The sequence below is a fragment of the Contarinia nasturtii genome, unplaced genomic scaffold (assembly GCF_009176525.2).
Source record: "Contarinia nasturtii isolate CC-2019 unplaced genomic scaffold, AAFC_CNas_1.1 Cnas_scaffold_4135, whole genome shotgun sequence".
NCBI classification, from domain to species: Eukaryota; Metazoa; Arthropoda; class Insecta; order Diptera; family Cecidomyiidae; genus Contarinia; species Contarinia nasturtii.
The window spans coordinates 1-12252 of NW_022201431.1; the positions used below are offsets into that span (position 1 = coordinate 1).

The window sequence follows — 12252 nt, forward strand, 5'->3', positions numbered from 1 at the left end:
TTTGAATTTTTTTAATTTACTTCGATTTTTATTCAATTTTTTCAAAAATTTCGGTCCAATGGACCGCCTCTATACCTAGGAGGGATACGAATGTAAATTTGTAAGGCCATGAGTCGACAAAATCCTTGCCGTAGAACTTTAACCAAGCCAGTCTTGATTTGACACTAGCTGTGACATGCTCAGCATTGCTCAGTGTGTGATTTGAAATTCATTTGCACATCAAGCAACACTACCAAGTCCCTTATTACGAAAACTATTTCAATTTGAACGCCTATGTTGTATTCGTATTCATGATGATATGAAATGATCTTTGTTTTGTTAACATTTCATTTTCATAAATTGCGTCCATAATAATTCGCTAAACGATGCAAGTCATTTTGAAGAGTCATTTTTTGCGCCATTCATTTCGCTTGCGATAGCCGATCATGTGATTATATTGACGAATGTGAATCGAACGAGTTTTTCGGTGCGATTCTCCTTGTTTGGATCAATGTATCATTGGAACCAGGATAAGCCACTCCATCCGTTTGAATCGATTTTTGGAATTTTATAGTGTCATTTTGTGGTGTTCTTTCGATGGCATCAATGTCAAAATTCTTTCAATGTTCTTTCACCTCGCGCAATGTAGCCTCTCTATTTCGTTGGTAATCATGAATGTACCTGTTGTATGATTGACGAGGAAATCAATAGAAATAACATTGTTTAGCGAATGAAAGAAAAATGATTGTGTGCAACCGATTGATTTGAAATAATGTAAAAATATTAATAACATCAATTGCCTCCCGTCGTCATCCTTAAAAAATATGCTCGAGTCGAGCAGCTCGACAATCTCCGGAACAAATTTGATGCAATTCATATTTTAGTATTTCAATTAGATGCGGATTTGGTACGCCTCTGATTTATTTTTGAAAAGATATTCCATGGTGTCGTTGATCTGTTGCTTGGTTGCAATTTGGTGCACAAAAAGCTTCCGAAGATGAGAATATGCTATCACGTTTTAACGTTATTCTTGAAATTTGTGTAGTAAATTTGTGATGCGTAGTTATATTTGCAATTTTCTCAATTTTTGGAACTCTATAACGAAATATTTACGACACAAACAGTAAATTATTCTGCACACCTTGAATCCAGAGTTCATTACGCCATCTTCATTATTATTTATTATTTATTTATACACCGTCTAATCACAGACTGAATTTATCACAAAATTTGTACAATATCGTTCACAATGAAACACCACACGATCGTATACCCAGCCACCAGCCTTATCGACTTCGGAGCAGCAGATATCGACTGTGTTCACTGTTTTAATTTCTATATAATACATATAAATTAAAAGTTAAATTTTTCACCGATCAAATATCGCATTTTCCAATTTGACAATATTGTTTCTAAAGATGTGTCTTGATGCCGATTCTAAAAATTTTTCTCTTATCAAGTTAAAGTTTCTACAAGCTACGTAAAACGGCTGATTATGTGCATAATCCGATGAAAATGCCCTAACTCTAATCAGTTCTGTACTTCTTAAATTTCTTTGGTTTTCGTCATATTGCAGTCTTGTATATACAATTTTATTTCTAAGTGAACTAGACACTATTTTACCCAAAAAGAGATCATAAATTAAAAATACAGAGGCATTTATACGCCGTCTCCAAAGCGGTTGAATATTTAAAACATCACATCTAAATTGATACGGTGGTAGCACAAAATTTTCATCTCTTTGGTAAATAAATCTCAATGCCCATATCACAAAATCTTTCTGGATTGATTCTATTCTATTGGAATGGATACGGTGATATGGTTGCCATACAATACTCGCATACTCTAATTTTGATCTGACTAGTGAACAATACAATATTTTAGCAGATTCAATTGTAAACTTATTCTTCAATGAGCGTTTGATGAAACCAATTGCCCCATGTGCACTGGCTGTAATCGCGTCGATGTGATTGACAAATGTTAGCTTCGTGTCGAATACAACTCCCAGATCCTTGTGTAAATTGATCCGTTCAAATGTATGTTGGCCGTTGTTGATCGAATAATCGTAGGTAACTATGTTTCCGCTTTTCGAATATGTCATAACGAAACACTTCTTTTCAAATGCAAGCTATTTTCAGTACACCAGTCGCTCAATTGATTAATGGCATTCTGAAAAATGATGGCATCAATGGGCGATTGTATGGTGCGGATCAATTTCAAATCATCTGCAAATAATAAAACAAGTGCATTTGACACGATTTCGACAATGTCGTTAATAAAAACAATGAAGAGACAAGGTCCCAAAATACTTCCCGCTGGTACTCCAGAAGATACAGTGAAAGTTCGTGACTTTCGTTCACCGATTCCAACAAACTGTGTCCGATCTGTCAAATATCCATGGAACCATTTGACGAGCCGTCGGCCGAATCCAAATTTCACTAGTTTCTGCAACAATTTCATATGGTTCACACGATCGAATGCCTTTTCGAAATCAGTATATAGCACATCCGTTTGACATTTTTTGATCATAGAATCGATCGTAAAATTCACCATCTGTAACAAATTTGTCGATGTTGATCTATTTTTCACAAATCCATGTTGATTGTGGCAGATTTTCGAATTAACAAATGTGCTGATTTTGTTATACACAACAATTTCGAAAAGTTTGGCTATTGTCGGTATTATAACTACTGGCCTGTAGTTCGACGCGTTGCTTTTTTTCCCAGACTTGTATATTGGCACAATTCTTGAATTTTTCAATGTTGCCGGAACACATCATTGATGTAGTGATTTACAGAATAAGGCTGTGAATGGTTTCGACAATGTGTGCGCGCAATTTTTCAACAGTTTCGGTGAAATACCATCCGGGCCGGCTCCCTTATTCACATTGACCGATTGCAATGCCTCCAACGCATTCACCTAACAATTGATCCAAGTTGATAATGTCGCTTCGAAAAAATCAGCAAATAATTCGGCTTTCGATGTGTCAGTGTCCGCAATTTCATTGTTGTATTCAACAATAGCCGGAATATCGCTTCTTTTTCTTCTGTCGTTCACAAATCTCCAAAAATGTTTTGGATTTGCTCTGATTTGCGATTGTATACGGCTGATATACGACTTGAAAAGCTGGCCCTGCAATTGCATGAACGAATCGGTAATGGCATTGTATTCGTCAAAGTTGCCAGATTCCCTTGCACGTTTGTATGCCTTTCTTCTGACATTTTTCAGGTGCTTCAATGGTTTATTGTACCACGGTGGATCAGTGCTTTTTTGTACGGTGATTTTCGGAACAAAATAATCGATCGCCTCTTGTAGAACATGTCCAAAAGCTTGGAATGCATTCTCGAGGTCATCCATTCGATTCATTTCTGCCAAAGTGTCATTCGCATCGAAGAATGCATTCATTGCAACGAAATCCGCCGAATTGTATGCATATATTTCCGATGTCTGCGGGGCTGTGGGCTCACTTCGACTTCAATTGCCTTGTGCCAGATGTCGGATTTTACCAATGGTCGTGTTGATTCAATTAACGACATCTCATAGAATTTGTTTGTGAAAACCAAATCCAAAACATTTCCGGCTGGATTCACGATATTTGACAGTTGGTGAAAACCACAGTCGAACATTGTGTCGAAAACAGCAATGCCTCCTTCTGTCGATACATTCATTGGCAAGTAATAGTCACCATCATCGGCTTTGATCCATTTGACACCGGGCTGATTAAAATCACCGCACACAATAACGATGTCATTTTCATTGTACGGGATCAGTTTCACAATCTCAGCAAATTCCAAGAATTTTGCTGTCTCGTGCACCGACCGAATGTACACCGCAAACACAAAAACATTGCACGACTGGAACGAAATTTTTACACATACATGTTCAAGTGCACTGTTCTCCGATAGAGTCACTTTCTCGCTGTTGAATATGCAATCCACTGCAACCAAAACACCTCCACCGTTTGTTCTGTCACTTGTCAGTTCTGATCGATCGCCACGATACACATTATACCTCTTTCCGAAATATTCAATGTCTGTGATGCATTTTTGTAGCCAAGTTTCGAAAAAAGAAATTATTTGAAAGGGACACGATTTTGTTGATAATCGTATCTCATCGACTTTGTCGCGAATAGAATGTGTGTTTTGAATATACACATTCAATTTTGTTTGGTTCGGAGCTGAATTTTCATTTTGATGCGATGTTTTTAATTGCTCAAAGTCTATTACGGTGTTATTTTCGGTGACATTTGTTGCTGTGATTTGATATTGTTTGTCGGTGATTTTTGTTCGGTTGTTTCCATTTTGTCGGGTGTCATTTTTCGATTCTCGTTTGTTGGTAAAGCCGGAAAGAAATCACCAAAAGTTAGGCTTTGCAAAAACTCACGCACCATAATATCTTCTGGCCAAACATCCGGATTCATTAAAACATCAAAATCCTCGGTGTTCGTTTCAATTTTGAAAGACACGAATCTTAAACTGGACAAATCACGGTCTTTTTTCACTAATTTGTGGACATTCGGTTTTTATCATTAATCGTCGTGTTTTCCTTAATTAATTCAATAATTTGTTCACTTGTCACTTCTGGGCGGAATCTTGACACCCAAACGGCCTTTTCAAATTTTGGCTTCGAATCACGATTCTTTGGTGCCACTGTTAATGCACATGGACCCAATTTTGTTCCAGTTTTAACTGACGGCAAATTTGGTTTTTGCACCGGTACATTATCACTTCGTTTACGTTTGGCCGATTTTTGTATTGCATTATTATTACGAAGAGCATTGGCAAAAGAAAGTTTCGGTATTGACGGTGATTGAAAATCAGTTAAATTCACTTTATTCGGTGCATTTGGTGTTGGACCATTACGGGATATCACTTGGTAGTTTACATGTTTTGAAGGGCAAACAATCGTTTTCTCAATTGTTTGGAGAATTTTCTTATCCGGTTATTTCCGTCAGTTTTCCTATCCATCTGATTGGGTCACAAGAGTTGTGATTTGATATGCAGATGGTACTGGCCTACAAAGCTGCACTGATGAGCTGTATACAGCGAAATCAATCACTTCGTAGTTTTGACTGAAACATGCAATTGCGTTTTCATAATGTTTGTGTTTTGGCATTTGGTAATGCTAAGGGTTGCGTCAGTGAAAGTATAGGTTGCGCATTTCCTTGAAAATGTTCCAATCTTAACGTTTTTTAAAGTTTAGAATATTTTCCAATTTGTTATCAATTTGTTTGAAATCACGACAAAATATGAATTAATTCGATAATTATTGGGTTTTATCTGATTTTGAGCACACTAAAAATTAATTACGGTTTTTTTCCCCCTTTGAGACTAAATTATTTCAACTAATCCAATTGGAGCTCGCTGTGTAAATGCGAATGATCATTTGACATTTCGTAATAACAATGCCGGCACACTAGCTGCTACTGTGTATGTGTATGTGATTGCGCACAATTAATACAATCTGAAACAATGACCAATACACTTTGCATTTATTATTGGTGATGTATATGCAACTAGACGATGCGCCATCTATTGGTGATTCTTTCAATTTTCATTCGATTGTATGGTTGTTGAAATGGTTATGGGCAAAATGACTTTTTCATAAACACAAAAACAAAAAATGGATCCACCAAATTTGAATTCAAATATTTTCTTCAATGCGAGCAGAGATGATAAAAAATCAAACAAAAGTATTTCAATGATGATGATACAGGGGGAGGCAAAAGTTTTAAGCCTGATATAGCAAGACACGTTGTATTTTCAAATGAGTATATTTATTTTTCAAAGTAGTCTCCATGTACACGAATGACACTTTCATAACGATGCTTCAATGCTTTAATTCCTCCCTCAAACCACTCGGCACTATTGACCTCCCATACGTTGAAAATATCGGTTGAAATCTCTTCTTGGGTTTTGTACTGCTTTCCATTGAGATATCTCTTGGTGTTTGGAAACAGGAAATAGTCGCTGGGGGCCAGATCTGGAGAATATGGTGGATGGTGAAGTTGTTCGAAACCGCATTCCCTGATGGCAGCTTGTGCAAGCAATGATTTGTGAGCTGGTGCATTGTCATGCAAAAGAAGAACTTTTCGAGTGAGAAGACTAGGGCGTTTTTCTCTGATGGCTTTGCGCAATCTATGCATCTGTTGTGCATAATAATAGCCCGCGACTGTGGTGTTCCTTGGGAGGAATTCAACCAATATTATGCCTTTGGAATTCCAGAACACAGAGGCCATTACTTTGTTTGTGGCAATTTGTTTGCGAGGCATTTTCGATGCTGGTTCACCACGTTTGTGCCATTCCATTGTCTGTGATTTGAGCTCTGGGTCATAGTAGTAGATCCATGTTTCATCGCCAATCACTATACGATCAAAAGTATCCCCTTCATTCCATTCCAACATCTCGAGAAACTCATGTGCAGCAGCAACTCGTTCTTCTTTTTGAGACTTGTTCAAAGTTCTTGGAATCCATCGCGAGCAAACCTTTCTCATGAGCAATTTTTCATGAAGGATTCTAAATATACTTCTCTCTGACACGCCAAACATTGCTGCTAACACTTTCTTGCTCATTCGAGGATTTTCATGCACAAGGTGTTCAATTTTTTCCACCATATCTGGAGCAGTTGCTTCAATTGGTCGACCAGAACGTGGATCGTCTTCTAATGACTCTCTGCCCCACTTGAATTGTTTTGCCCATAGTTTTACTGTGGCATACGATGGAGCACGTTCACCATAAACTGCACGCAAGCGATCATCGATATCTTTTGGTGCCACACCTTCTTTTGTCAGAAACTTAATCACCGCACGATATTCGATTTTATCCATTTTATAAAAAATCTCGAGGTTACTTCGTATGCAATGCTGTTGAAAACAAACGATGACAGATATCAACTCAATTTTTTTTCTAAAATACTAGTGACAGTTTGTACGTGAATTACAGCACAAGAACAATATGTAACTAGTTCCATCTATATGTCAGGCTTAAAACTTTTGCCTCCCCCTGTACATATGATAAAAATGAATTTATATTGAAGAAAAAAAAATGCATAAAGCCACCGTTCATATATATTACATTTACCAATCGAAAACGAAAAATGAATCAATTTAATTGAAATTTGACGATGTCGTGTCTGCAGTTATTTTGAAAGAGTTTGAATTTCAAGTGAAAAAAAAATTAGAGCAAACAAAATTTTATGTCAATAAGAAAATAATCAAGTTGCTATTCTTCAAAATAAATCGTTCTCCTTCAAAAATTCAAAACTCATAAAGAAGCAACAAAGAACTAACATATGTCCATAAAGTCTTGACAGTAAATTCAGATGTTCGCCATTTGAACAACAAACATACAATATTAAATTCTTTTTTATTGGTATAAACCTTCATTAATGGGCTACGAATAGCACATTCACCTTACACTGAACGGGCCATTGTCTTCGATTTTTCTCAGTATGCGTCGAACCTTCAAAATCATGCTTTGACGGACCAATATGTCGATTTCTTTCAACTTTCTCTCGAACTTATTTTGCTGATTCCTAATGACCGGGTCTAAATCTATTGTTTTGGTTCAAACTATGATGTGCTGTAACCATAAAAATCACCAAAAACGAATTTTTGCTTGACCAACCCGGTTTTCGGTACTTGATGACAATTTTGGAGGGTTGGAGCATTTAAATAGGGAATACGACCGTACTTTTTACTTTCTCTAGAATCTTTGTCTTCATACTAAGTCCATGAAACACAATATATGGTTCGTAGGCAGATGGGTTCATCTTTAGACACATGCGAAATTTGTTTTGAACTTATTAGCCGCCACAACCATTTGAGACACTTTTTCGTTAATCCAATTTGTACGTCTCCGCGAATGGATGTATTTCATCGAATTGAGTTTGATAGTAGTCCCGAGGTACTGATAAACGTGCCGTTTGCATTGGTTGATATTTTTGATTTTGTTTATGTGGCGCAATAAACGCCTGAATTTACTGCCAAAACTTTATGGACATATGTTATTCACCATATATAATTCTTGAACTATGTTCATATAGCACCCACCATCATCTGAAAGAAAAATCTGTACGAATTAAAAAACTTTGGTTAAACTGTAGAAGACAACAGTTGAAGAAAAATATAATTTTTCTCAGTTTATTTAATCCTCTTATATTCTAATGATTATCGTTCCTCGTTTCTATGTATTCAGACCATAATGTGACCTAAACTACACATAAATCCGGCTTCAAATTTGACCTCGAATTTGCGTCCCTTGTGATAGTTCCATTTTCGCCGATTGATTGAAATACTTTATTAGCTTCATCGACAATAAATGTTTCAATGGCTTTTTGTTGATCGATTTCTTTCAATAAACGTGCTGGTACCTGAAAAGTATGCAAATATTCAAGTTGAAAATCATTTTTTTTAAATAATTTTTTAAAAGTGCAAGATGTAAAACATACTCACAGTGATTGGGTGGAAACCAAGCATTTTCAACTGTTCAATTTTTTGTGACATAAAACCGTTTGGAATATTTTCGCAATTATTTCGATCGTCATTTACAATATTTTTTGTACGGCCAGTAACGAATGCGAATATTATTAAATTTGGATCATCTTTGGTTAAAGATCTTGCCTCGATGAAATGGCCTTCATACAATGGTGGAAATCGTTTCGATATATCAATTGTTTTGAGCGTGATTTTGTCCATGCATACAAATAGATCTAATAAAAAGGAAATGTTCTTTCATTTATTGTATATATAGACCACTATTGTGGTGTGAAATATGTAAAGTGTAAAGTGGTTAGGTAACCTGCATATTTTCGATACGGAATTGCATGTGCGTATTGTGAGTGTACGAATAATTTATTGACGACATCTTCAATGTCATATGAAAATCTATCGAATTTCTTATATCTATTGACTCTATCAGGTACCCAAGTTATTAAAAAGCATAATTTCCTCATATAGACATCAGGAAGATGATTTCCATTGTAAGTATCCTTCAGGTTGATACGACAGTACCCATCAATTTCGTACATTTTCAAATCAATTTGTTTACTTTTTTTATAAACGCAACGAAGGTATTTTGGGCTTAAAAGATTGTCCATCAATTCTAAATCGTATACATCAATCATTGTCAAATTGCGTATGACATTAACTACCTAAGGGGAGAAAAACAATAGAAAATATGATTAGTATATATGAAATAATTCCTAATGAAATATTATGCAGCATCAAGGAATTATCATATAAACGTATATTTATGTAAATCAATAGTGTGCGGAGGGGGTGATTTGGATCAGAATTTTTTTTCGTGAAATTTATTCGAATTTGCTTTGGGTTTTTGATTCAAAAAGTGAAGACCTTTTTTTTTAGCTCATCAATGTAGAAAATTGAGGAAAATTCTTTCAATTTGCTAGGGTTTTTCGCGGAGAAAATTCTTTCGATTTGCTAGGGATTTTCGCCTCAAAAAGTGACTTCCAAAAAAAAAAAAAAAAAACGAAAATTTGTCTGATTTGTTAGAGAATTTTTTGTTTTTGGAAAATCACCCCCCCTGAAAAATTTTCCTCGCACACTACTGATATAAATATTAAGAATAGTAAGATTAACCAAGTAATGGAAACGGTTAAGCAAACAACATTGCTTTAATTTGAGAGTTGGACGTTGAAATCACGAATCTGCTTACTTAAAAATAGCCATATTATATGTTTGTTTACAATATATAAAACTGATAATGTAATTAACCCCTACGATACTACCAAAACCAAATTTTTCAGCAATATGTTTCCTTTTGTTTATTTTATAAGAGTGTGTTGAAGCTTTATTTTCTTACATTCTAATGATTCCTAATCTTCTCTTACTCATCCACTCATTCGGTCACACAATCTCTCTCACATATACACTCTACTTCCTTCATTATTATACAATAATTATTTATATAATTGAAAGAAGATAGCAATTCTTCAGTATTGGAATATACATTTACTACCCAATAAACAATTGTTAGCGTAAACATACCCATCCAGGAACATTGTAACGGCCGAAATTAGCGCCACCAATCAGTTATTTTCAACGTCCAATGTAGGTAAAAAAAAGAGTTAATTTGAAAGTTAGCTATGAAATACGAGGGTTGCTCCATAATTTTTTTTAAAAACATATATAACACAGTTGTTTTTTGTCGAAAATGGTTTTATTGTTTTTCAAAATATTCCCCGAGATGATCGATACACTTTTGCATTCGATGAAACCATTTGTCATAGCATTCGTGCCACTCCGAAACTGATATCTCCAAAACGTGTGTTTTGAACGCTTCAACTGCTTCTTCTGGTGTCGAAAATCGTTGACCACGTAGTTTTTTCTTCACGCTTGGGAACAAAAAAAAGTCATTGGGTGCCAGGTCAGGACTGTACGGTGGATGACCCATCAGTTCGATGTTTTGACCGGTCAAAAATCGAGTAGTTTGAAAAGATGTGTGAGAGCTCGCATTATCGTGATGAAGAATTATTTTGCGACGGTGGTTGTTTTTTCTTATTTCACCGAACACTTCGGGCAAACAAATGGTGGTATACCAATCAGAATTGACGGTCTTACGATCCTCTAGTGGAACGGTTGCCACATGACCACTTCTCCCGAAAAAACAGGTGACCATTCGCTTCAAAGTGCTTCTTGCTCGAACAACTTTCGTTGGGTTATCTTCATTTTGGAAGACCCATACAGTCGACTGCTGTTTCGTTTCGGGCTCATAGGCATATATCCACGATTCGTCACCAGTGACGATTTTATTAACGTCTTTTGAAGCACCACGATTGAATTTCTTGAGCATTTCTTCACACCAACTCACACGAGCCATTTTTTGTTCATCGGTCAATTTATGTGGGATCCAACGAGAGCAAATCTTTTTTACGGCTAAATGTTCATGCAAAATTGTATGTATGCTGTGGGATGAAATGCCCAAAGATGCCTCAATCTCACGGTAGGTCACATGACGATCTTCCATAATCAGTTTTCTGACAGCATCGATGTTTTGTGGCACAACAGCCGATTTTGGACGACCTGTATGAAACTCGTCTTTGAGCGAACTACGACCGCAACGGAATTCTCGGTACCAGTTATAAATTGTCTGAAGGGTTGGTGCTTCATTGCCAAAGGCCAAATGAAGTCGATCGAAACACTGTTGTTGAGATAATTTACTTCGAAAATCGTAGTAAATCATTTTACGAAAATCTTCACGTGTAAAATTCATTTTTTTGTTGAGTCGCAGTTTACCAGTCACTGTAAACAATACAAATAGCGTTCGTACGACAAAAGGTTCAGGGCACGAATACATACCAAAACATCAAACTTTACGAATATGACAATGGTTTACATCGGGCAACACTATAAGTACCATTTTAAAAAAAATTATGGAGCAACCTACGTAGGACTAAAAAAGTCAGGTAGCAAGTATGGTGAAAATAGAAAAAACATATATTTTTTGATGTGTCTAAAATCACTGAACTAGAGACTTCTATTCACAACTTATTGAAATGTAACACCGCCGTACAAAAAGCAATCTAAAATAACTACGCTTACTCAAAATTATTACCATAATTTCCAAGAATCTCATTATCTATACGATTCTTCATTTCGTCCAATATTAAGAAACCGAATTTCTTTATCGTTTCAATGTCTTCATGATAATTTGTCAGGCTAAGAACTCGTGATATATATTCCAAATCTGTCATGTGGAGGTTTAACCTGAAAATAATCAGAAAAGTAGAAACTACAAATATGTTTAGAAATAAAGAGGCTTACGTACGCAAGCTGACTTTTCCGCATGGAACCGAAATTTTGGGAATAAACTGAAATCATGGTCTTTGTATGGTTGCAGTAACTTAAATTACCGTGAAAACTTGTGAATATTATTTTCTTATCAAAATAAATAATCACACCAAGTTTAAAGAAATTTCAATCCAAAAAATAGCCTGTTCAAAGTTTCAGATCATTACGGTACCACAAAGGCAAGTCTTTCATACAAAAATGAAACTTTTTGTGGATTTGTATGAAAACTAATATCAGATTCGGGTTTCTCCCCCCACTACACAGTCTTTCAGCGTTCAAATTGAAAGAATATCATTTTAAGGCATTTTTCTCATAAGTGCCTCTTCACAGTCTAAGTTTTACATCGATCAATCAATGTCGTTGAAAATTTGACCAGATCTATTCCTCGTAATGCCCAATCATCCCGTAAAGTCAGATTTTGAATTTCATGTCTGAGCACGAAACCATCGTGTCACCAAAATGGT

The 12252-nt window shown here is 35.8% G+C and overlaps 1 protein-coding gene across 1 annotated transcript; it reads right to left on the bottom strand.

The window, feature by feature from the left end:
• Window positions 1-8071: 8071 nt before the first annotated feature.
• On the bottom strand, window positions 8072-11779 carry LOC116350445. Its single transcript, XM_031782240.1, has 5 exons — window positions 11766-11779; window positions 11553-11704; window positions 8778-9125; window positions 8432-8688; window positions 8072-8349 (listed from the first exon to the last, which is right to left on the bottom strand). The coding sequence occupies exons 2-5, from the start codon at window positions 11689-11691 to the stop codon at window positions 8188-8190; spliced, it is 906 nt and encodes a 301-aa protein (XP_031638100.1). The 5' UTR covers window positions 11692-11704; window positions 11766-11779; the 3' UTR covers window positions 8072-8187.
• Window positions 11780-12252: the final 473 nt, after the last annotated feature.